Here is a 26,036-nt window from a genome sequence, read left to right as displayed (position 1 = left end):
CAGCATGCAAGTATGTGTGTGTGTGAGCACGTGGACACACGTGTGCAGGCATGTGAGTGCGGCTGTGGCTCTCCTCTGTGCTTTGTGCATGAATGATTGCACGTGTGTGGGTGTGAATGTCCTTGCAGCTCTGTGTGCAAAAAAATCAAAGAACAGGCACTGAGCTCCATCACTTTCTTTGATAAATGTTTATTAAAAGACAGCGAGGGGTGCCTGGCTGGCTCCATCAGTTACACATCCAACTCCTGGTTTCAACTCAGGTCAGGATTTCGGGGTCGTGGCATCGAGCCCTGCATTGGGTTTTGCTCTCAGCGGGGGTCTGCTTGTCCCTCTGTCTCTACCTCTCCCCGCTGCTCTCTCACTCTCTCTAGAATAAATAAATCTTAGAAGAAAAAAAAGAGATTGAGACCACTCAGGATGCAGGTTTTTGGATGTGGTCCCCAGGCCAACAGCATCTGCATGCCCTAAAAACTTACTAGTAATAAAGACCCCGAGACACGCCCCCCCCAGACCTGCTCAGCCCAAACTCTGGCGGTGGGGAGCCGGACAGCCCGACTTTTAACAAACCGTCCAGGAGATTCTGATGCACGTTAAAATTTGAGAACCACTTGGGCTTAAAACGCTCTGCTTTCCTGTGTGAAAAGACTCGGTCCTTGGCGTCCCCCTGATGTAAACGCCACCGGTGATTAGCGATAATTGCCAAGTCTGATTGGCTGAAAATTCATGTTCTTCCAAAGGCGTGAATCACTATATCGTAGTAAAGCGTTTCAGAATCCAAGTGGGCTGTTAACGCATGGGAGGGACTGTGTGCTCAGGTAGGCTCTGCCGGGAAAGCTCCTCTACTTGAATAGTTCCCCGGGGAAAGAGGTGGGCAGAGTCTGTTGAAAACTGTTTGTCATCAGTGGAATTGACTCATGAGGAAATGGATAGCTTTGTCAGAAAATGGTGTTGATTTTGTGGAAGGCGGTGAAAGTATTTAATTTAAAAACACATATATAAATATTTATTGGTATTTTATATGTCTGTATGAGACAGAGAGAGAGAGAGATGGGTTGCTCTGATTTAAGGAATTGACTTCCAGATTGGAGGGACCAACAAATCCAAAACCTGCAGGGTAGACCAGCAGGCTAGAGAGGCAACTAAGAGTTAATGTTCCAATCTTGAGCCCAAACACTGATAATTCAGGGAGAATTTCCAAGCTACAGTATTGAGGCCAAATTCCTTCTTCTTTGGAGGAGACCACCATCATTCCTCTTTGGATCTTCAACTGATTAGACGAGGCCCGCCCGCATTATGGCGCGTGACCTGCTTCACCCCAGATCTACGGATATCTGTGTTTATCCCGTCTAAGAAAATACCTTCCCAGCAATGTCTAGGGTGGTGTCTGACCAACCACTGGGCACCATCGCGTGGTGGGCTCTACCCACTATCTGCCCCGCTCTCTGGCTTGTCTGGATGCTCAGTCTCCTGTAGCCATGGGCCACCCAGGACCAAAGAGGTCCTCGTGGAGTCTTGTCTGAGCTGCCGCTGACAACTTTGATCCTGCATAAGGGTGACCACTCTTGGGGATGCCCATTGCCCTCTGCTGAGGACAGTTCATGCTCTACTTGTCTATGAGCCTCCCCTCTCAGCCCACGTGATGCCCGGGGCAGAGAGGGACATGGCGCCATGCTGTCTACCCTCCTCCACCACAAAACAGGTGAGTGGCTCTATCCTGGTTCCCGTCCTCCGGATGGACGAGGGGTGCTCTCAGGTGCAAAGGTAGCAGAACCTCATTGACCAAGGAATGGCTACTCTAGGGGTCACTGACAAAGATGCTCCTCCGTGTAGAACTGATGAGTGGGTGTCCGTGCATCGTGGGGCCTCGTCCACAAAGACCCCGCTGGAGACAGCAGTGCTCCCCACGCGGTCTCCTTCCAGAGGGCAAAGACACCCTCCGCAGGGGTTCCTCTCCCTGCAAGACATTGGCTTCTTGGGGCTCCTGGATGAGTCAGGCCATGAAGCATCTGCCTTTGGTGCAGGTCACGATCCCAGGATCCCCGTGGAGCACGGAGCCTGTTTCTCCCTCCCCCTTTGCCTGCAGCCGCCCCCCTGCTTGTGCTTTCTCTCCCAAATAAATAAAATCTTAAAAAGCTGCATAGTGGCTCCCATTCAAGGGAGAAGACTTGCTTTTTCTATATATGCTTCCCCTCTTTGCACAAAGGTGGAGCAAATTTACATCCTCGGGAAAGTATGCATTTTCGGGCTGTACCCCGAGCAACTTTACTTTCGTGCAACAGCTCGTGTTCACTGTATGCGTGTCCTGGGGTGGCTGTGAACAAGGACCGGAGACTGGGTTGCTTCGAACCACAGCGGTTTACTGTCTGCCTGTGCTGGAGGCTGGACGTCCGAGATCCAGGTGGGGCTGGGCTGGTTCCTTCCTGAGCCTCTGGGGGAGAATGTGTTCCGGGCTGCTCTCCGGGGTTCTGGGGATGGCCCGCAAACTTTCCCACGTGCGTGCCCCCATCTCTGCGTCCATCCTCACGGCAGCATCTTCCCCTGTGCACCTGCACGTAATGTTCCCTCCACGCCTGCCCGTCGGTGTCCAAATTCCCCTTTTTGTAAATTCACCAGTCACAGGGTGAGAGCCCCATCCTAAAGACCTCACATGAACTCAGTTGGCTCTCTAAGAACCCTCTTTCCATGCAGGGTCGAATTGTGCCATCCTGGAGGCAGGACTCCAACACATCTTCCTTGTGGGGGGCACAGTTCAATCCTTAAGGATCCCCATGCACTGTTCCCAAGGTGACAGATCCCTGTGCTTCTCCAGAACCGTTTCTTCCAGGCTGACCTTCCTTTGGAGCCAAACCCCTAGAGATGGTTCAGGCATGTGTGTGCATCGCGGGGAAAATAGCTATTTCGGTGTGAGTTTCCCAAACGGTTTTAATTTTGGGGGGAGCTCATCCATCCGTGCATCTGTAAGCATGAATTCCCAGCCTGTTATATCACTGTTTGTGAAACCCCGAAGCTTTTGAGGACTTATGCGATGTTCTGGGATGCGTGACGGGCCGCTGATGTGCCCATGATGGTTCCCCCAGCAACCACGCCTGACGTTTGTTCGGGACTGAAATGTGCATGTGGTCAGCAACATCCTGGGCTGCTTCTGCGGAGACCTGGAGCCCCTTCGTTGCTCACGAGGCTTCCTGAGCCCCTCCTGGCCACTCTGTGTTTCTGAAGTCCTCTGGAATAGGAGACGTGGATCAGGGTGACCCAGCACGTGTCCGTGGCACCCGGGGAAAGCTTGAGTCTGGAGATGAGGGGTCCTTGGTCTGCCAACAGGTGCCGCTCATCATCCGTTATCGGACCTAGCGAGCACCTGGGTTCACGGTGGCCCGTGGACGCTCCCTCGTCCCTGGCCATGGGCTTGTGCATTAATGACCCAGAAGGAAAATAACGCAGCTGATTAATAGGACACAAGCATCATATTCATGTGCCTCGCGCACATGAATTTACCGCACGCCAGCGGACAGATCAGTACAGCTAACGCTCCCTGTGGATCTGTATAAAAGGAAGCCGTCCGCGAGGCCAGCGTGGGGGTCCCGGACTGGTGACTCACGCAGGGGGCACAGCATCCGTCAGCATCATGGATGAAGACCTCGTTCCTTGTACTAAACTCTCAGCATCGGCTGGGGCCTCACGACCTCTAGCTACAGGGAGAGAAGGAAGTGGTCGAGACGTCGAGCTGAAAACGTGGGCAAACACCATGAATGATATGAAATCCAGGGACACATATGTCTTATGGAAATAGGAAAACTCAAGACATTGTGTTTTTCAATGGCTCGAGGTGCTGTCTGATCAGTCCCATGGTCCTATGTGCGATTTCCGGTCTACGGGGGAGGACTTCAGGAAACTCACTGCTTCTGGAACCGTTAAGGTAATACAGAAGGTCCGTGGTTTTCTAGGGCAGACGGGGAGGTGACGATGGTTCTACAAAATGTGGACGTTGTGCTGTAGGGCAGCTCTGCTGAGAAGGAGGTGTGGGGGTCGATAACTAACCCATAGAAAATGGATTGTTGCATATGGTATAGACAGGTGTATGCTGCTCTCCCCAGATCTCAGTAAAAGCAGAATTTCCAGGAAAGTCACAAATCTTACTAAACTAACCCTTTAACTTCCATTAAATAGATACCTTTTCACAATTTACCACCTGTGGAAGCCCAGACCCCTTTTCCTTTGTCTCATCCCTCCTGCACCATTGACCAAGTGTTGTTAAATTGTATATAAACCCAAGTCTAGTGGTGTCTTTGGGGTTTTTACTTCTTTACTAGGAAGCCCTGCATACATGTAAAGTGAAAAATAAAATTGGCATGATTTCCCCCTGTAAATCTGGCCATCCTCAGTTTAATTTGCAGCCCTCGGGTTCAGAACACAAAAGTATAGGAGAGGAGTTTTTCTGCCCCTCTGAAAGGCTGCCACATTACCATCTCTAACTTATGTTTCATATCGACCTTCGAATTATTCTTGAAGGAATTACACCGAAAAGTGTTTTATTATTTTGAAAATAAGGATCCATGTTTATGGCTTTGGGTTCTACTTCCTGACGATCCTTACTACAAAAGCAGCGAAGTAAACATTCTGTGTAGAACCGAACCACACGGCCATTTCCCGAATTAGTTCGTTTACCGTCCTGCCATGAGAACCGTTATTTGATTCTGGGTTTCTGCTCCCTCTTAGGTGTTAACGTTCGATCTCTTTATTGTTTTCCCTGCCAAGCGCCTTGGCAGTCCTCGGGGTTTGATTTAGAAAACCTCAGTGGGGGCATCGCGTCCTCCTGTTAATTTGCTCGGATTCCTTCCCGTTTCCACTGTGGATGTTTCTTTGTCCGTACATCCGCCAGGGGAACCTCTCCTGAAATCACTCCTCCTTCTTGGACTTTTTCTGTCCCTCCCAAAAGGAAACATAGTGAGTTTTTTTCTCCATTTAGTATTTCTAACGATCTCTGGTTCTTTCTTCTCCGGGCTACCCTATAAAGCCACAGTCGCAGACCTCATTGTCTACCCTGGAGAAATGGGCTTATGGATGTTTCATGCCCTTTAAGGGCGCGAACTGGGCGATGCTGAGAAGGCAGCGTCCGAGGCTGCCCATGGCCTGAAGCCAAGACAAAACTCGGCATTGATTTCCCTGCACTTAATCACTGCTCGTTTCCTGCCGCCTTCGCCCCTCCTCTGCGGGGAGCGGACGGGAGAAATTTGCCAAAGACAAGTCCCTTGACGATAATTGGAGGGTTATGGCTTGTGTTGCATTGGGGAGGTAATTTAAGCTCTGAACTGCCCTAGATTTTTGTCGTGATCCCTCCCTCCAAACACAACAGCCGTGTTGGGAATTCTTCTGGGCAACCCTCCTTGAGAAGTTCACCCAGTGACCGCCTTTGCTGACCTGCCTGCCTGCACCGGTCCCTTAAGACGGAGGAACCCGGGGTCCCTTTTTGCAACATCGAGGGGGTGGACCCCCCCCGTGGGCAAATCTTGGGGTTTGCACGTGGGCTCTTGTGACAGGACGATGCATGAAGGACACGCTGGGAGGTCAGGTTCCTGGGGAAAACGCTGCTTCCTGGGTAATGGCGAGAGGCAGGGCTGAGTCTCCAAGGGCCGCGACATGCCGGGCACATGCGGGACAGCCAAGGACCCACGCGTCTATCACGCAGTCGATCAGAAAATCTCGCCATCAGCTTCTGTACCACAAGATCCTACGCGTCCTAAGTCACTGGAGAAACTCACAGGTTAAAAGAAAAGGGAGACCCTAGGGCACGCCCGTGAGCGTGGCTGGAATCTGGGACACCGGCGGGCGAGCACGGGAAGAGACAGGAGCTCTCTTTGGCCCCGATGGGAACGCAGAATGACTCGGTCACTTGGAGGACAGCCGGGCTGTTGCTGACGGAACTGAGCACCCCCTCACCGTGGGGTCCCCAAATCACACTCCTTGCCCTCAGCCCAGAGGGGCTGCAGACACAGCCACCCGGAAACCTGCCCACGATGTTTCTAGGAGCGTGGTTGCCGGTGGCCGGAACTTGGAGGCCACCAAGCTGTCCTTCAGCAGGTGGATAGACAACGAGCGGACAAAGACGGGTGCTGGCCAGGGGTCGGGAGAGGGAGGTCTGGACAGGCGGGGCACTGAGGGCTTTTAGGGCCGTGAATCCAGAGGGTATGCATGTCCTTGTACGTTTGCCCGAACCCGTAGAATGTGCATCCGCAGGTAAATTCTGATGCAGCCCGTGGCGGGGATGCTGGTCACGGGGAGGCTGTCGTGTGTGGGGACAGGGAGGGATGCACGGGGAACCTCTGGCCCTGCCTCTTAATGGCCCCGTGAACCTAAAATGGCTGTAACAACATACAGTCTATAAAAAGATGCTACGATCACGTTCCTAGCCCGTCACGAAGCCCCGAGGATCACAGCGTAGACACAAGTCTGGAGACAAGCGTGCGTGTCTGGATACTGACGATGCAACTTAACAACGTAACCACGTGCTTCCCCATAGAAAAACGAGTAAGAAGCCAGGGTCACCTGCAGGCAGGTGGTGTTTGCCCCAGGCTTTCTGAGCGGGGCTGTTGGCGCGGTTTCCGGCCTCCCGCAAACGTCGGCGCAGGGAGAATCGCCCCATCTTTATGCTCGCTGGAGCGCGTGGGGGGCGTCCTGTTCTGTTTCTGCGCGTCGGGTCGCGCGTCTGCACGACACCCGGGCGATGAAGCCCCAGGGAGGTCGTACAAACCACGGAACCCTCCGGTGCACGGGGAGTGGAAAATGGAAGTGAAACCTCAGGATACCCCAGGGACAGACAGCAGGAGGCAGGCAGGGGGCACTCCAGGTGAGGTACCTGGGCAGGTGAGGAACCCAGGCAGATAGGGACCTGGACCCGTAGGGTTCTCGGCAGGTAGGGACCCAGCAGGTGCAGAACCCAGGGAGGTGAGGGACCTCTGCAGGTAGGGACCTGGGCAGGTAGGGACCCAGGGAGGTAGGGACCCAGGGAGGTAGCAACCCAGGCAGGTGAGGGATGCACCAACGTCTCACACGTGTCCCTGGTTTCTTGCACAGCCGCAGCTACTCCCCGCACGGCGCCTACGCCCAAAGCAAGCTGGCCCTTGTCCTGTTCACCTACCACCTCCAGAGGCTTCTGGACGCCCAGGGGAGCCCCGTGACCGCCAACGTGGTCGACCCCGGCGTGGTCAACACCGACCTCTACCGACACGTCTTCTGGGGCACACATCTCATCAAGAAGCTCTTCGGCTGGTGGTTTTTCAAGGTAGGCCTCCCGCGGTTGCTTTGCTGTGCCCGCTTCTGAGGTCCCCTGCCCCACGGCCGGCCGGCCGGCCACCTCAAGGCTATTTCTGTGCCCTTGGGTCAACGCTCAGAAGCGCGAGCGACCCGGCGTCCGGGTCCCTGATGTGGGAAACCCAGCAGCACAGCCTCCCCATGTGTGCATTCAAGCAGTTCTGGTGTTTTTTCCACGAAGGAGAAAACAGATTTTGCAGACAGAGGACAGGGCTCTGCTTTGCGCCTGACCAGAGAGCCCCACGCCGTGCACGTGTTTCTGAATCCAAGTCCGGCTGATTTCCGATGCACAAAAGTCCATGCAAGTTCTGGTGTCCGAAACCGTGCATGCCCCTCCCACATGTCCCGGGGTCCCACGGTGGGACAGCAGAGGCTTTGCTCCAAGACAGGATACTCCCGTTGTGGGGGCAGCACACGAGCAGGAGACTCACGGAGCCAAGGCCAGCCAGTAGCATCCCGGAGGGACACTGAGTGTCCGTGACATGCACCTGTCCACACGCACACGGCGTTAATTCCGCACAAGGTGGAAACAAGCCACCCCACCGGGGTAGGCACATCTAAAAATCTCATGTCCCCCACCCTTTTCTCCTGGTAGTTTTAAATTTCATTCTTGGCTATGTGGTCCCCTTTAAATTTCCGTGTTTTTAAAAAATGATCCGTGAGTGGACAGGAATCCTGGTTATTGGAACAACTCCTCATGCGTTTGCTGCCGTCCTGTTTCCGTGGGTGTTGCTGGCCCAGCCGTGGGGCTTGGGCACATCCTCTCCGGCTTCTGGGGTCTTGTCAAGGGGACGGTGTTCATTTCCTCCCCACGACGGGGTTGCAAACATTAGAGGTAATGAGCTCCAGGGCCGTGGAGGGCAGGGCATGTACCTTCAGTGACGGTCATGGCTGCGAATTGCCCACCTCTGGGCTCTCCATGCACTAGGGTTTCGGGACCAGCCCCAGAACCCAGATTCTGGCACATGCGAGTGATCGTGGGCACTGGGGAGCCAGCGTCTGGCTGCTGCTGAGTGTAATTACCTCCTGTATGACCCCGGGATCCCTTCTCTGCGTCACAGCTCCCCTCTACAGCTCTCCTTAAAATCCAAATCTTGTTTATGCTCATGACTTTTTGAATGAACTCTTTGTTCATGTCCTTTTTCCCACTCTTTCCCCCATGGGGAGCTGCTGGCTCAGGAAAAAACAAAAAGAAATGACAGAAAACGTTCCATATAATTATGGATCATGAACCCCGTAGGTCATGCTGCACATCTCCCCAACCCCAACTTTCTTGTCGCTCGTGGTCCTCGATGGGGCCCTTGAAGCCAAAATCAAGTCAAAGTCACTAAAAACTGGTCGTCCGTTCTCTCGGGAGGTACGGTTAGGTTTCGTCGTGCTGTTGAGCCTTCCCGGGGTTCCGGGCGGTGTTGGCAGGGACCGATGTCCGGAAGCTCACCCTTGTCCGCTGATCCTGGAGGGGAACAGATGCTCCTTTTCTAAATGCCCACATGTTCCTGTCTGTTCTGAAGTCACCCTTGTGCCCCGACAGTGGCTTCGTTTTCTTACCTTCCTTCTCTCTCAGCCCTGATTGTTTTTGCCGGGTCAGCTTCTCGATGCTTTGCAACTGGAAGAAAACGCCGTTGTTGATGGGAGCACATGTGTTTCTTCGCCCCCTCTCTGTCCCTACATTTACTCTGCTGACAGCTTTTTCCAGTAGAAAACAACGGAGAAAAGTAGGATAGGCTAGAGAGCATATGGGAGAGGAGAAGCGGATACAATAAGACACGACTGGATAGTGTCGATATGGCAGAGGAGAAGCGGATACAATAAGACACGATAGGATAGGACAGGACAGGATACGAAGTAATGAGATCCAGTAGCATAGGACGGGATAAGAAAGAATGAGAGAGCAAAATAGCGTAGGCTGGGATAGAACAGATACAATAGAACAAGAACGAGTAACATAGGGTAGGATAGGATAGGATAGGATAGGATAAAAAGAATAAGATAGAATAGCAAAGAACAGAATAGGATAGGATAGAAGACAGAGTACAATAGGGTAGAATAGAGTAAGACAGGATAGAATAGAATGAGAAAGAAGAGAGTAGGACAGGATAGAAAAAATACATGAGGATAGGCTAGAATATGAAAGGATAGAATAGCGTCGACAGAATAAAATAATACAGGATGGGACAGGACAGAATAGGATGGAGTAAGATAAGGTAGAATAAGAAAAAATAGAATAGAATAATGATTAGATGGGATAGGCTAGGCTAGGATAGGACAGAACAGGATAGGGTAAGTAAGATAGAATAAGAAAGAATAGAATAGAATAATGGCGGGATGGGATAGGATAGGATAGCATGGACAGAATAAAATAGTATCACATAGGATAGGATAGGATAGGATACCATAAGATAGGCTAGGACAGAACAGGATAGGGTAGGATAAGATAGCATAAGAAAAAAAAAGATAAGAATGGAATAATGATGGAATAGGATAGGATAAGATAGGATAGGACAGGATGGGGTAGAATAATAAAGAATGGAATAGAATAATGGTGGGATAGGATAGGATAGCATAGGATAGGATAAGATAGGATAGGATAGGATAGCATAGACAGAATAAAATAATATAGGATAGGATAGGATAGGATAGGATCGGATAGGATAGGATACCGTAAGATAGGATAGAACCAAACAGGATAGTGTAGGATAAGATAGAATAAGAAAGAATAGAATAGAATAATGGTGGGATGGGATAAGACAGGATAGGAGGAGAAAATAGAATAAAATAGGACAGAATAGGCCAGAACAGAACAGGATACAATAAGATAAAGTAGAACGGGAAAGGAGAGGATAACCATCAGAACAAAACTTAACCGGCAGGGATTTCTGACTTAATTTGGGTGGGGACCTTGAGATTTCACAGAGTGGTGTTTTTTGTCTGAGAATCATTTGTCTTTCCTTTCACTTGTGTCTTTCTTGATGCCGGCGATTTTGTGACTTGTGATAAAAACGCCTGTTTGGTCTTTGTCCTGTTTCTGTCCTAAAATCCTGGGAATTTCTGGTGAGGACAGCAATAGAGGTTCCTTTTGTTATGTGAACAAGGGGACTTTTGGAAAGCCCCAGAGCCTGGGGCAGGTGGCCAGGGGAGCCAACTGCGTGTTTAGCAGCTTGGAAGTTTCCGCCCCACCTCCTGACCTCCGGAGAGAGGAGGGGCTGGAGGTTGAATCAGTCCCCAGTGATCAATGATTTAATCAATCTCGCTTCTGCAATAAAGCCTCCCTCTTTAGAAAATGGAAAGGACAGGGTTCAAACAGCTTCTGGGTTGGTGAACAGGTGCAGGTTTGAGGAGTGAGGTGCCCCTGGCGAGGCCATAGAAGGAGCACGCCCTTCCCCACACCTGGCCCCATGCACACTTTTTCTGGCTGTTCCTGAATTACAACCGTTTATAATAAACCCCTGATTTAGTGAATGACGCGTTTCCTTGGGCTCTATGAGTCGCTCTAGCAAGTTACTAGAACCCCAGGAGGAGGTCCTAGAAACCTTGATCTGTAGTTGGTGGGTCAGAACCATGGGTGACAACCTGGATTTGTAACTGGCATCTGACCTAGGGGTGTGAATGGTAGTCCTATAGGGCTGAGCCATGGGAGATCTGACACCATGGCCAAGTATGTAAGTCAGAACTGGGTTGGATTATAGGGCACCCTGAGGGTGTCTGGGAATTGCTAGGTGATGTGTGTGTGGTGGGGGGGTCACCCCGCATCTTGGAATTGGTGACCAGAATCCTAATGCTTTTCAGGGCTGTCTTATTATTAATTCTCAGTAAATACCCATATCTTTCCTATTGCATTTATTCCTAATGGTTTTACGAAGTTTTGATGTTTGTTTCTGTGGCAAATCGGTTTTATTAAAAATACTGCAAACTGTGAAGGCAGCAAAAATACACGAAACGCTTACGAGTCGGTGATAAGTGAATGCACACGTTGTCACACCACGCGGATCTGCCCACGCTTTCCCCCAAATGCACCTGCAAACACTAACCCCTAACCCACCCGTAGAATCAACAGTTTTCTTGTTTCTCGTTATAAATGTCTCACGCGTGTGTGTCTCTGAAATTTAAATTTGCATTCTTTGATCCTTAGGTAAGTAGAATAAGATCTGTGATTTGCTTTTTTTATTGTTTAGTGGTTAGTGGCCTGGGGGCCGCTGTGAAAAATGACCACAAACCAAATGACGGAAACCACAGACATTCCTCTTTGCCCAACTGGGGAGACCAGATGTCTGAGATCCAGGCGGGGCAGGGCCATGCTCCCTCCTGAGGTTCTAGGGCAGGGCCCTTCCTGCGCCTTCCAGCTTCTGGGGCTCCAGATGTCCCTGGGCTTGTGGCCGCGTCCCTCCCATCTCTGCCTCCGTCTTCACGTGGCTTCTCCTCTGCATCTGTGTGTCCTCTTCTGTGTCTTACGAGGACACCTGTCATTGCATTCAGGACCACCCTGATCCAGGATGAGCTCATCTCAGATGCTTCCCTTCATCACATCTGCAAAGACCCTGTTTCCAAATAAGGTCACATTCACATGTCCTAGGGGCCAGGACTTCAACTTGTGTTTCGCGGGGAGACCCAATGGAACCCACAACTCTCCATATTAAACGTTTAAAATCAATCCCTGTGAACACGTGAAGTCGATTCCGTCCTGGGGGCATATATTCCACATGGGTGGACAACACGGCTTGGCTCCATCTCTGGATCGGGAGCATTTGGGGTGTTTCCAGTTCTCTGGGGTTTCCAGCAGTGTGCCTTGAAGGATCACTCCTACATCTCCACATCTGCTTCCGTCCCAGTTTCTCTATGGAGCATAGCAAGCTCTAGCATGACAAGGTTCTGGAAGATTAGAAGGTTCTAGAAGGTTCTAGAAGGTTCTCTTGTCTGCGTTTTCTGGAGCATTCCATGGGGCTCTCAAGGACAGTCTTACCAAAACCTGCTCCAAATACTGAGACTGTCTCAGCTCTTACATTTGTCTTGATTCTATCACGGATGTTCTGCTTTTAAGAGATTTTCAGTCTATTTAATTTAATTAACCTAATTTTGAAGCCATATTAATTATTTAACGTACAAATATCATATCCCCTCTTCTCTCTAGGATGTATGTTTCTCTTGAAAATGTTCTTACGTAAGATATAGTCAGTTCGATAATACATGGTGTAGATGACTCATATCTTACTTGCCATTTTGAGGCTGAAACACATAATGTCTCTCTCTTATATTTGTTAGGATTTGCACATTTTACTTTTTTATGTACTGTGCTGCGTATCACTCCCACTTTACTCTTCCTTTGAATGAGGCGTGAATATTTAATCGTACCGAAACAAAACGGTTCGCTACATAGGCAGAGTACGGCCCACGGGCTGGCCATATGGTTTTGTCAATAAAGTTTTATCGGCACACGTGCTCGTTCATTCACGTGTTTTCCCCGGGTTAAAGGCAGAGCCGAGTAGTTATGCCAGACACCAGATGGCCCACCAATGGGAAATATTTCCGGTATGGCCCTTTACAGAAAACGTTTGCTGATTCCGGCCTAGAGAGAAGATTATGTTTTTCTTTGCTTTAAGTCCCTTATTTGGATCTTGTGGATCAGTACGTTTCTTTAGAAAGAACGGCCCCCAGTTTCTAGAGTGATTCTCGCTTTTTCCCCAGTAGACTAGTCCTCTGGTTCTCCAGCCACTTCATTGATGACTTCTCTCTTGGCATTTACCCCAGCGCTGGACATCTCCTTCTGAGCTATCTTTGTCAAGTTGGGATCCTAACGTTTTGAGGATTTGTTAAAAAAAAAAAAAAAAAAAGCCAGTGAGTGAGACAATGGAGAAGCCCATTTCCTCCCATATTTTTCTCTCTTAGGCTTCAGCCTAATGGCATGATCGTGACAAGTCTCTGCATTTGAAGACTGGAAATATTAGCGTTTGCACACTCTGTGCATTTGGGAATTTTCAGAAGGATGGTTCCAATTCAGCTTTCAAATTTTTCTTTAACACATATTGCTTTCTTGGGGACTCGTCCCTCTCCCCAAGTCAGTATTGATGGCTCCATCCCTTCGATAACTGTCTGTTTCTTCACACCTGGGAATTACTGAGGACAGTTACCGAACCTCTTCTCGGGGTCTGCCTTCCACGTCCGCTGGTGGTTCCATCCGAGCACGTCTCATGAAGTCAGCCGTGCCCCGGAGCTCCCTTTAGGGCCTAATTACCTTCCTTCCCTTTCAGTTTGCCTTCCTACAAATGCATGATTTGGTGTCTGCCTCCCCAGGCAGTTTGTAAAGGCAAGAGGTTTGGTGTGTCCACAAATGACCATTCTGTATGCCCGGGCTCTGTCGGGCTCTGTGCTAGCGTCTGTGGAGCTTTTCAGAGGGCGCGAGACCCAGGGAAACCAGTGCTGATGCAGAAGTCCTGCATCTCTCAGGTCTTGGGGCTGTTGCATTGGGATGTCCTCCCTATCTGCCTGCCTTACTGCCTCAGAATACATGAGTCCCATGAAAAACCATGATTCTCGGTGCTAGGTGCATTGGGACCGCTGTGTGGAATTCATCTCAAACGATGCCAGGCCTCTTTGAAATCACTTTCTACACCAGCCTCCAGTTAAAAAGGATCAAACTGACAGTGTCGAATGTGCCCATGTCCCAGGGACCTATAGGACTTAGTGATGGTTGGTTCTCTTTATTATGCGTTTGAATCAACCCAGTCAAGGGGTCATTGATTGCTTTTTGATGGATGTGTCAGGAGGAGTGGGACGTTTAATTAATCAACTCAAGGACACGCGGCCAGCGATGCTTCTCCCCACCTCTGCATCATCAGCTTCTCCCCATCATCCCTCAGCATTCAAGCACGCTGAATTAACAACCTTCAGTTGACCTTCTATCGTGCCGTAGGAACCTACCACCACTACTCGTCCATCCTGGGATGTAGGAGATCCCCGATGATCCAGGGGAGCCCAGTGGCATCACAGGGGTCCTCCTAACAGAGAGGATGGAGGGTTTGAGTCAGAGAAGGAGGGGGACAAGGAGACAGACTCTCACCTAGAGGATCCAGCAGGAATACAGCCCCAGCCCATCCCCCCACGGAGACAAATTTTAGACGTCTGAGCTTATAGAACGTTAAGATGATAAATCTCTGCTGTTTTAAGCCACCGAGTTTGTGATCCTTCTCCCAGAATACCCAAAGGAAACTTACGTCCTCCTTCCCTGGATCTCGGCTGTCAAGACCACCGTCTTGTGTCTTTGCCCAGTGTGTTGGCTTCAGCTCCTGCCCCGTAAAGCAGGTGGGATAACACCCACCTCCCAGGTATATCATGAAGATTACATGAAATCAGGGGGGCTCCCACAGGAGGCTTGGAAGAGGGAGACAGTGCATGATGTTCATTCAGGCCAATGACGTGTCATGCACCCCTCCAGGTGTAGGGTGACCAAGACGGATCACTGAGGCATCGGGGTGGGCATCTCCCACAGATGTACCCAGGGCTCTGGGAACTCGACTCATTACCACCCATTTTGACTTTGAGCATTTTGCACGAGTGAGAAAAGGACAAATAGGGTGGCAGGCATCTGCCCTAGTGTTGGGGGCAGGAGGAGAAGCCTTTGCTGGGGATGGAGCCTTTGAAGGTGGACTGAAGGCTAAGCCAGGGTCCATGAGCAATGCTGGAACTATACGTGATGCAGAAAGTAGTTCAAGATGGTGGGTGGTCCAACAGGCACCACCTCTTTCGTGCCCTCCAGCTGAACCCAAGACTGGGAAATCATCTGAGCTGCCCATGTCTCAATTGTCCCAAGAGCAGCTGTTCCCAGCCCTGCTGTGGGTGTCCAAAGAGAGAAGCTCATCGTGTGTTAGAAGCTATGGCCACCTTAGGCTGTTAGGGCTGCGTGCCCATTGATAAATGTCAGTGAGAAGGTAATAGGATCAGACCCATCCAGCCTACAGAGCATCCGATGGACTGCAGGACATGGGGGCACCTGGGGTGTGTTTGTTATAGCCCACTCCAGTGGTGGAGAGGGAGAGAAATCATCCCAAACACTAGTCCAGAGATGAAATGAAGACATCTTGACTGGTTGACTCTGGGATGTGAATAAACGAAGACTCAAGGATAATTCTGGGGTTTCTCAGTCAGGAAAATGAGGGTAATGGTGGTGCCTATCCAAGACATGGGGTGATGGGAAATGCCCAGGAGGGGATTGGGGGATGCTTGACCGTGAGGTGGGTCAAGTAGGGTGTCTACTTCCAGACGCCAACTGGGCTGCCATGAATGTGCCTGTGGCTCAGAGGAGAGCGAGGTCAGGTTTTCACGTCGAAGATGAAGACAGGGAAGGAGATGAGAAAGGAAGCCATAGGCATGGGGAATGGACCTATAGGGAGGCAGATTAAGGACCAAGATGGAGAGGGTTGGGGTCTCTGGGAGAACCGAGATCTGGCCACCCCTTCCTTCTCCTTCCCATCCTGCGCGATGCCCCTCGCTTTGGTAATTTGTTAATTCTGGATAATAATATCTCATAAGATTGTTGTGAAAATTGCTCCCATAATATATGTGAGCGCATTTCCGATACTGTAAAGCCCTGTGTAATTAGGTAATTATAAGGCATTCATGTTTCCCTCCAACCCGACATTGCTCGCGGCTCTATTTAGCATGCTTTAAATTCCATCCTCTTTCTACCAACTGAGCTGCTGCTGCTGCTAGTTTTTTTTTTTTGTTTTTTTTTTTTTCCACCCTCTTGTGCCCAAACGTCCACCCACAGCCCCTGCCTGTCGTCAACTCCGCGGTGGTAGGGATGATTTTCAAAATTGCCTTTCTTGGCCCCGAGAGCCCACAAAACATTGGGGAGCATTTAATAAACATCTGTTGTGATGAATCCAATTGAAACTGAGTTCATCGCTGCCAGGTCCCAGCCACGGCTTCATGCAGAGCCGACCTTTAACTGTAAACACACGGAGCCCTCTTTCCTGGTCTCCCAGGGGGCGTCTGGTTCTTTGGTGAATCTCCTGCCTCTGATAAAAGCAACACGTCCACTCTTGGGTTTGCTTTCACTGTTTACCAGTCTTTAAGGATGATCTTTTTTTCATTGTTTTGTTTTTGACAAGCTGTAGATAAAATGGGATATGTTATGTATGCAGGGGAACCATTGTTTAGAGGACCTTCTTATCTATGCAGAAGCCGAGTAATTTCTGTGCACTCGGCACCCAAGAAACACGCTTCATCCTCCTGGCAATGAGCTTGAATACAGCTCTTCTCAACTCCCAACGACACAGGGGCAGATACCAAATTTTGCTGGGGAGTTTGATATATCTGCAGATTTTCCATTTGATGGAGATCATCTGGCCTTGGTTTTCCTTGAGGCCAGAGAGAGAGAACAGAGCCAATTTGGGTCTTTCTGCATATCAGCCTTCATTAGGTACTTTCCAGTTTGCCGCCATGATGCTTTCATTATAGACCTGAATTCCCAGACATTTTAAACACAGCTGAGTACCTGGATCCCAGGTACTTTCCTAGAGGAGACAATCCCTGCAGACGAATGAAACAAAGCAAAACAAAAAGGAACAGTGAATAAGTTGTGGAATTCCATGCTCAGCTTACAAAATTCCAGGAGAGGAGCGTGGTCATAGCAACCAGCACAAAATGTCCATTTTCTTGTTGAGGAGCGGTGTTGAGTTTCATCAGCTATGTTCCTATTGATAGTCCTTGGCAAATTAAGCCAGAGGTTCTGCCTCATTGACCTGTTCCGGTTGGCGATCATTAGCGTGTTGGAGTTTCATGAGCCCGGAGCTCTCAGCAGGTCGTGGGCTGTGCTGAGCTTCTCTAGGACATGAAGTTCCATCACCAAATGACCCAAACAGTGATCCCGGGGGAAAAAGAAAGGATTAATAATTCTCTTTGCTGGGAGTGAATAACCCCAAGCTTGAGGTTATTAGTCATGAGATATCATCTATGGGTTCACCATGAAAGGACAGACTGGAGAGGTCGTAGGAGAGGAAGCCTTTGATCTTGCCTTGTTGACAACATGGCGCCCCTACATGAAACCCCGAGGTAGCAAGGGAGCACCACAGTGAAAACGATCTTTGAGAGCACAGGGCTTTGTGCTGGTCCTGTTCACAGTCATGTCACGTGGTTTTCCTTGTCGGTGTGTATGTGTGGCGACTCCCTGGGGACATCCAGCCGATGAGCTGGTGCCCGGCCACTGGTAGATCGTTGCACCTTGAGCCACAGATGCAAGACATCTATAACAAGAACACAAAGCAAATAGAAACAAAGCAAAAGTGAGCCGAGAGAGAAGGAATAGAAAAAGCTAGTGCATGGTGCACGTGTTTCTCGTGTTCCCTCTGAAGGTGACTTCACCTCTACTGTGACCGGGGTGTGCAGGATTCCAGCCCAGAGAGAGTCAGGAAAAGACAAGCACTTGTTGCTTCTTTGTGGTTTTTTTTCCCATAACCTAGAACACAGCATCATTCAAATATAGATCTTGGTGTTGGGACACGTATTCCTCAGCTCGGGCGGCGTTAACAGAGTCCCACAGACTGGGGAGGTTTGGAAACAGGTACTTGTTACTCATAGGTCGGAGGCTGCCTGTGTCCTCACGTGATGGAGAGAGGGAAAGCTCTGGGGTCTCCTCCTCTTCGTATAAGGACACCAGTCCCATGGTCGAGGCTCCCACCGTCAAGACCTCATGTGACCCTAATCACCTGCCAAAGTCTCCACCTGCTAATACCATCCCATTGAGGGTTAGGGCTTCCACATATGACCTGGGGAGGGGCAGGACAGTCACATTCAGGCCATCACAAGACATATGTATTCACTGGAGACATTTAAGAAGCATCTCCTGCCTGTTGGGGTCCTTGCTGGTCTTTGGTCTACCTTGAGGAATCCGAGCATGTTCCTCCCATGACTCTGAGAGCAGGAGACGAGTAGAGTCGTAAGCACCTGTCCTGTGGGAGAGGTGTGCACACACGGCTCCTTCCTGGGATGGGCACACGGCTGTGGAGCCCGCTGTCACTGCTGCCCTCCATAGGCTAATGTTCCCGGTTGGAGAGGAGGAATCATCTGGACACTGGATGAGTCAGCCCGGGCTATCGAGACAATGTACCACAGATGGGGTGGCTTCAACCACAGACATTCATTGTCTCTCAGACCCGGAGGCCGGGTGTCTGTGATCCAGACGGGGCCAAGGCTGGTTCCTCCTGAGGCTTCTCTCCTTGGCGTGTAGACCTCGTGTTCTCCCTGTGTCCCCGCATGGTCGTCCCTCTGTGCGTGTCTGTGTCCTCATCTCTTCTCATAAGGACCCAAGCCCTTTTGGATCAGGGTCCCCACTCACAACCTCATTTGACCTTAATCCCATCCTTAAAGACCTCCACTTCCAAATAAAGCCCCATTCTGAAGTCCTGGGGGGTGAGGACTTCAACATACGCATTTGCGGGGACACGGTCCAGCTCGTTTCAGGCATTCTGGTTGATGTTCAGCAGATGTCTGCTGCCCAGACAGAGGCAGGAGCTGTGCCCCGTGAACGTTCTCCCTCTGGTGGCTGTCTCCCTGCGTGAGACATGTCCTGTTGTAAGAGCTCACTGGGACTCAGAAGTCTCCCCAAATCCCCTCTCTGCCTGCATTTCTGGCCTCATTTCTTGGAGAAGTCAGCACGTGCTATGGGTGAGGATGTTGACTGGGGGGCTGGTGGCCCTGTTCGAATCCTACCTCCTCTGCCCACCCGCTGTGTGCCGTGGCGGAAAGACTGGTCTTCTCTGAGCCTCGGGTCCTCCTCTGTAAAATTTGGGTGTTAGTGCTTGGTACAGTGACCAGCATACAGTATGGTCACCCCGGTCATGGTTACTGTCGATCATTTGCAGTTGGGTGTCTACTGGCCAGAGCTTTTCACTCGTACGGTGTCCTGCGTTTCTCCCTGACGATTGTGTGGGAAAACTTTTTCTGCAATTGTCGTTTTCCAGGAGAGGAAATAGGCTTAGGAGGGAGGATGATTCAGCGATGATCTTGCCGTTCACAGGCGGTGACATTGAAATTTAAACCCGGGTCCTGAGAAACTTGGGTGTCTCCTCCCACTCCAGACGACGCAGATAAATCCCCAAAGGTCGAAGTTGTGTGTGTGCAAATGTGTGCGACGGTGTGCGTGCACGTGGGTGAGTGTGAGCACGTGGACTTGACCGTGTGTCCGTGAGCGTGTTCATACACACACGTGCATCTCAACACTTATCATGACCCGCTCCCTTTTACACAGGCAGGACCAATCATTGCTCTGATGGGTCATGATTAGGATGCGATATGAACGTAATGAGAAAGAAATGAATAAAACCATCTATTGCGTGAGCTGTCACAACATTTAGGAATTAAAGAATACAAATGAAATCTCATTTCCGTCTTCATTATAAGCCCAAGGCTTTGAAATGTTCTACAAACGACCCGCGGTTGCGTTTCCAAGCCCAGCATCTATCATGTCTTTAAGCCCGTGATAGTTGGGTAAGTGGATGTGATTAATTCTCCACGAGACGCATTGCAGCCGGGAAACAGCTCCTTTTTCCGGCCCCCTTGGATGTCCGCAGAGCTGGGTGCTCAGGGCCAGCGTGGGGGACTGTGAGGACGTCTACGTGTCAACGTGGGTGCGGGCACGTCAGTGCGTGTGTCTGCCCATAAGCTCATGTGTGCATGGCGCCACGCAGCTGAAAATCCAGGTATCCCTTCTGACTTCCCGAAGCTTCTCTGCTAATAGCCAGCTATGGCCCAGAAGCCTTATCGATGCCATAAACTGCAGATTGACCCGTATTTTGTACGTTGCATGAGTTATACACCGGAATCTCGCAGTAGAGGAAGCGAGGGAGAGAAAACGTGGTTAAGAAAATCCTAAGGAAGAGAAAATGCGTTTACGGGACTGTGGTACACATATCAAAAAAATCTGTGCAGTTCAATCATGGGTTGGTCAGGGGTCAGTGGTGTAGACTTACAGAGTCTCGAAAGAAGCTCTGGCGGGGGACGCCTGGGTGGCTCAGTGGGTTAAAGCCTCTGCCTTCGGCTCAGGTCATGATCTCAGGGTCCTGGGATCGAGCCCCACATTGGGCTCCCTGCTCAGCAGGGAACCTGCTTCCCTCTCTCTCTGCCTGCCTCTCTGCCTACTTGTGATCTCTGTCTGTCAAATAAATAAGTAAAATCTTAAAAAAAAAAAAGAATCTCTGGCGGATTGAGCCAATTTCCACAAATTGATTAAACAAGACAAGCTCCTGAAAAGGTCTTTATCTAGACAGTAAGAACCAAGGGGGAACCTGTTGGCTTCCAGATCTGGAATTGTAGCCCCGGACGGAGGTGCTTTGGTTCCTGCCGTTTCCAATCTCTTGAGCTCCTCCTGGCTCGCTGGCACCCACTGACCGTGCCAACCCTGGACCACACCAACCCACTGACCACACCGACTCCCACCCCAGAATGCAGGGTGTGTCCTGTTCCCACGTGGCCGCCGTCCACCGATCGCCAAACCTCACGTGTCCTCTGCATTTTAAGCTTCTACTTGGACTTTGCTTTCCCCGTGAGCAGTGACCATAGCCCAGGAAGGCTTCCATCCCCGCGGGAAGCTCACCGGAAGAGCCTTTCTCCAAGGTGGTCACGTTTTACCCTCTTGGCACCTAGTGTTGCTTAAACACAGAGGCTCAGCGTTCATCCGCTTTGACCGGTGTATATGCACTCTGGGTTCACCAGGAGGTGCAAAACTGGACTGTCCACGTCACGGATTTTAATACGCATTTTTGCCTGTGGAAATGGATTAACCCATCAGCTCGGCGAGGTTGTACACGGGGCTTTCCGCTTGAGTATCCCAACCCAGGCAATGAGCGTGCTGTGTCTTACCCAACCGCATCTGTGGGGGTCCTGAGAATCCCATGCACTCTGCTCTGAAGGCTAACGTGTCCTGGCCTCCTTCCTTCTCCTCACAGACCCCAGATGAAGGAGCCTGGACATCCGTCTACGCAGCAGTCACCCCAGACCTGGAAGGAATTGGCGGCCGCTACCTTTACAACGAGAAAGAGACCAAGTCTCTCGCGGTCACATATGACCTGGATCTTCAAAGAGAACTGTGGGCCAGGAGTTGCCAGATGACCGGCATCACTGACGTGACCCAGGACACCTTCTCGGGGTAGCTGCCCCGTCGGGGAGGACCTTGCCTTCAGTCCAGCGAACACAGGTCTGTGACAGACCCCCATGTCTGCATTCTTCATAGCTGCCTGCCTTCAGGGCTGTGTCCCCAGAGGTCTCCTGTCTGCTCTCCTGCCTTTGCAGGAAGTCAAGGACCAAAAGGAACATTGAATGTAATTCCCAAGGAGGTGGTCCGAAGCCATAAATCATGTGCCAAATTTCTACAAGTGCCATAAACAATTAAATGCTGCCTAATCCCACTGTACGGTCTTCCTTGTTTCGTACAGGACGGGGACCAGATTTGGGAGACACATTCCGGGTCAGGTGGACACTTTCAAGGGAGCAGATCCATTAGGGCTGTAGCGGGCTTGGGTTTCCCTGTGTCCTTTGTTCTTCTACTCATCTATCATTCTAGACACCCAGCTTTGACTCATGGGTTTGTGAAACAGAGACATGAGCCTTCCCCAGTCTCAGGCTCAGGTAACAACCCATATTCTACTCCATGCTTTGAGAGTAACCTGGTCCCAGGTACCACCTGTAGCCCTCAGAGCTGCTGTCATGATCTCAAGCCCATGAGTCATGTATAGAACCTATATGGTTCTCTAAGGCAGGATGAGAGGGACCTGGATGGCCCTCACCATGGGGCTCTGTAGGATGGGAATGAGGAGAAGGGTCTGATCAGCACTCACCATAGGTTTCTATAGGGCAGGGATGAGGAGAGGGGACTGGACAGCATTCCCCATGGGGTTCTGTAGGACAAGGAGGACGGAAGGGTCTAGATGACAATCCCCATGGGTTCTACAGGACAGGAATGAGGAGAAGAGTCTGTAATCACTCCGTGCAGCATCTTGTGGGACAGGGAAAGGCGTTCATGACGTTGCTCACTGTCTGTTTTGGGCAACAGGTAAAGGAAGGGGCCTTGGTTTCCCCCTCAGTCACCATCACATTGCCACACATGACCTTCTCCTGGGTTGTTTCCCATTCAAAATGTCCATTTACACTTCTCTTGACATCCTTCCTAGAGGCTTCTGCAGGGCCTGGTTTATGCTGAATCCATGACACTGAAGTAGCCACAAGCATATCGGTCGCCCAGTCATGGGTGTCAGTCACAGCTCATCAGACCCCACCTGAACTGGACATCTTCTGATGCTTCCTCCCTTATCTGTGGGCACAGGCAGCTTGTCTACCAGGAGCATGAACGGTGATCCATGCACTGACAGTCGGACAGAGATGGAGGGTCTTTGGGGTTGTATCCAGTTGGTCTTTCTCGGGGTGGAATTATGATCCTCTCCAAAAGATACCTCCATGCGCTCACCCTCCAGAACCTATGAATGTGATTCTACTTGGAGAGATCATCTTCAGGATGGAATCAAGATCTTAGGGTGAGGAGATCATCCTGGCTTATCTAGGTATACTCAGTGTAATCATCACTTTCCTATCAGAGATAGTAGAGAGAGATTTGATCGCAAAATAGGAAGAGGTCATGTGACCATGGAGACAAAGAGAGGAAGGACGTGGCCACAAACCCAAGGACACCTAGAGCCCCCAGAAGAGGCAAGAAGTACCTTTCCCTGGAGCCTCTGGAGGGAGCACAGCTCTGCCCCACCAGGATCTCAGCAGCCCTGCCTCGCTGGGATCCCAGACTTCTGGTCTTCAGAGTTGGAGGAGGATGAATTCCTGTGGTTCTATCTCCCGAAGTTTACGGGGCACCATCCTTGACTTCCGGGCTCGCCCTTACTCAGCTACCAGTCAGGCAAGGAAGGCTCAGTCCTCTCTCTGAGGATGTTCACAGGTTCCAACAAGGACAGACTAGCCACTTGAAAATGCAGTGGAGAGGACACTGCCTGCGTGTTGCTGGACTGCACTCTGAACTTCCAGAGCAGTGACTGCTGGTCATCCAACCATCCATGCCTTCAATTAACAGAATCTCACCAAACACTCAAATCTGACGTCGGCTCTGGGCACATGCATGCTTTGGAATCACAGCCAGCAACTGTTCTAGCGTGGGGCTCACACGGGATGCACGGACAGGTGCTTTATAGGATTGCCTCTTGGTTGTTCCAGGATGGGTGCCGTGGCACCATGAAGCAGTTTAGGAATCTGCTGTCCTGGAATGGACCATGACTTCATGGGAACTTAATAAAATACAAAGGAGTGCCATTGCTCTGGTTTGGGGTATTTGAGAGCGCCCATGACGGATTCTCTTTCAGTGACAGAGTTCTCTGTCTTTTCTTGGCCAAGGTGGGGAACCGTAAACAAGTCTTCTCAACAAAGATGCTGACAGTCTCCTCCAAAGTCCAGCTAGGCTGATGGGGTTTGCTGGCCCACTGGAGGCAGGTCTGAAAATGATTACCGCTCATTCCTACCTTCAGTAGAATTCCTGGGTTCATTCTTCTGGACATCAGCATTTCTGCAGAGCTTCTCAAGCCATCCTCTTGTTCAACCAAGTTCGAGACCCAACGTGAACCAGATGTACTCAGACTGCATCTTCTACCGCTACATGCTGGCATGTCCTCAAACTGCTCAGATGTTCTACTAAAGCCCTGAAGCACAGATTAATGTCTTTTAGACCTTGAATCAGAAGGTACTTTCCAAGTAGAGGCTCAAGACGGTGTGGTAGGATGATGCCTGTCCAAGCCGGCATCCTCCATCACTGAGAAAACAAGCACGCCAGGGTCTGACAGATGCTGCAATCCTCGAGCTGAGAAGATGCAATCCAAGAGCAATTTGAACTTTGTAGGACGCTGGCTCAGATTGTCCTTATTTGTTACATGACAGCCCCTATGTTGCTCTTCCTCCCTGGGAGAGAGAAAGAGAGGGGAAAAAAACAACAACACATGGTTAATCATGGTTCTGGAGAAGTTAGCAGACGCCCTTGACACATGATCGTAAAATTCCTCGGTGCTCAGAGACCCTTCCCAGCAGCTGGAGAATTCGTGCGGATCTCTGGGTGAGTAAAGCTGATTCCGTGACTTGGCAGGCACTGGGGATTTGGGGTTGGAGCCTGTCACTCATATTAGGGGATCCGCGAGGGTCTCTGAGCCCACACCAGGGCGACGACTTTCCATCCACAGCAAGACTTGATTCAGTAGTTGGACTCAGGATGCATGTGTTTCTCTTCTCGGTAAAGCTGTTCTTTTGTTACTTCAGTGTCGCAATGATGAGTTTTGTTTTGGTTCAGCAGTGGGAGGGGCCACTTCATTCATTCACCTCTTCATCTGTTCATTCATTCATTCATTTCTACCAAGCCAGGCTCTGAGGAAACACAAGCTCGCTCAAGTTGCGTGGGACCTAGCTCTTGTCCCAAAGGAGCTGGAGGTCTGTGATGAACTGATAATGGCCTCCATGGATATTAGGTTCTAATCCCTGGGATGTGGAGATTTCACTGTCTAGGATAGCAGAGACTTTTAACAAAAAAGAGTGAGTTCAGCAAAGGCTGGTCTGTGTAGGACACGAGCACTGTCTGGATGCCAACTGGATGTTGAAGGTTTCTGTTTCATGAACAGGTAACATGGGCACCTCTCATCTTGACTGTTTGGAAATTCAACCATGCAAGGTGCACCGGGCTCCCTCCAAGGTGGGACAGGTCGGGAGGAGAGATGGGGGAAGCTTCTTGGATTGGTCTACAGGTCAGGGAGGACATCCCATGTCCCATTGGATGTGAGCTTTGGGAAGTGTGCAGTCTTGCACTGGGCACCATCATTAAGCCTTCGGGTCTGTCTTTCTGAGCCTCATCTACCGAGTGATGATGCTAACACGACCTTGTCTGCACTCAGGTTTGCTGAGACAACAAAACCTATGATGCACTCTGCTTGAGAAAAGTTCAGGAATAACTATATGACACCCATGGTTTTGCAGGCAAGGTCTGGATTTAATTTGTCATTTAAGTGGAGAAATTACACTTGACCCTTGAACAGCACAAGGCTGGGTGTGCACAGCCTCTATGCACTCAAAAATCCACATATAATTTTGGACTTCCCCCCAAAACTTAGTTCCTGGGAGCCTGCTGTTGACCAGAAGCCTGACCAATAATATAGTCAATTAATATTTTGTATGTTCTGTGTATTATATTCTGTGTTCCTACAATAAAAATAAGCTACAGAAAATAAAAGTGTGATTAAGAAAATCATAGGAAGAGAAGAGACATTGACAAGATTGTGCTACATTTATCGAAAAAAATCTGCATCTGAGTGGACCTGTGCAGTTCACACTGTGTTGTTCACGGGTCAGCTGTAGTTGGAGTTTCATTTTCTGTCATCTGGATACCAGTATCCTCGTCATTGAGCCTAGAGCCATAGCTTTTTCCAAATGCCATAAAAGCACAAACATAAACCTAGACTTAAGTTGCTCCTGCTTTCCTGGAAGGGGCGGTGTGTGAACGTCTGTGCCTTGTAAAGAGCTTGGGAGGTCTCCCGCTCTGACCTTCTACACAAGGAAGGACGTTCTCTGGTTCAGGAATAGAACTTTACCAACGGGTGCGTTTATTGCTAATTTATCGTTTTTGGCTGTATCAGTTGCCTAACTTCTTCCCTTCATTCTGGGATATATTGCCTAACTTTCTGATGTGATAGATGCCATTATTTCTTTATTTCTGTATG

At 50.2% G+C, this 26,036-nt stretch overlaps 2 protein-coding genes across 2 annotated transcripts in view; both read left to right on the top strand.

The window, feature by feature from the left end:
- The window catches only part of LOC123935871 (dehydrogenase/reductase SDR family member on chromosome X-like), a 116,250-nt gene extending 94,756 nt beyond the window's left edge, over nt 1-21,494 (top strand). The window contains exons 6-7 of the mRNA XM_045996708.1: nt 7,069-7,276; nt 21,240-21,494. Coding sequence (XP_045852664.1) covers nt 7,069-7,276; nt 21,240-21,443 — 412 coding nt within the window. The 3' untranslated portion in view covers nt 21,444-21,494. The remainder of the gene's footprint in view (nt 1-7,068; nt 7,277-21,239) is intronic.
- Nucleotides 21,495-21,808: 314 nt separating this feature from the next.
- LOC123935914 (putative uncharacterized membrane protein YMR173W-A) overlaps nt 21,809-26,036 on the top strand; it is a 73,903-nt gene continuing 69,675 nt past the window's right edge. Inside the window, exon 1 of the mRNA XM_045996765.1 lies at nt 21,809-24,388. The gene's annotated coding sequence lies outside the window, so the exon portion shown is untranslated. The remainder of the gene's footprint in view (nt 24,389-26,036) is intronic.

Source organism: Meles meles, chromosome Y (genome assembly GCF_922984935.1).
Source record: "Meles meles chromosome Y, mMelMel3.1 paternal haplotype, whole genome shotgun sequence".
Taxonomy (NCBI): Eukaryota; Metazoa; Chordata; class Mammalia; order Carnivora; family Mustelidae; genus Meles; species Meles meles.
This window is presented reverse-complemented; position numbering and strand designations above follow the sequence as displayed.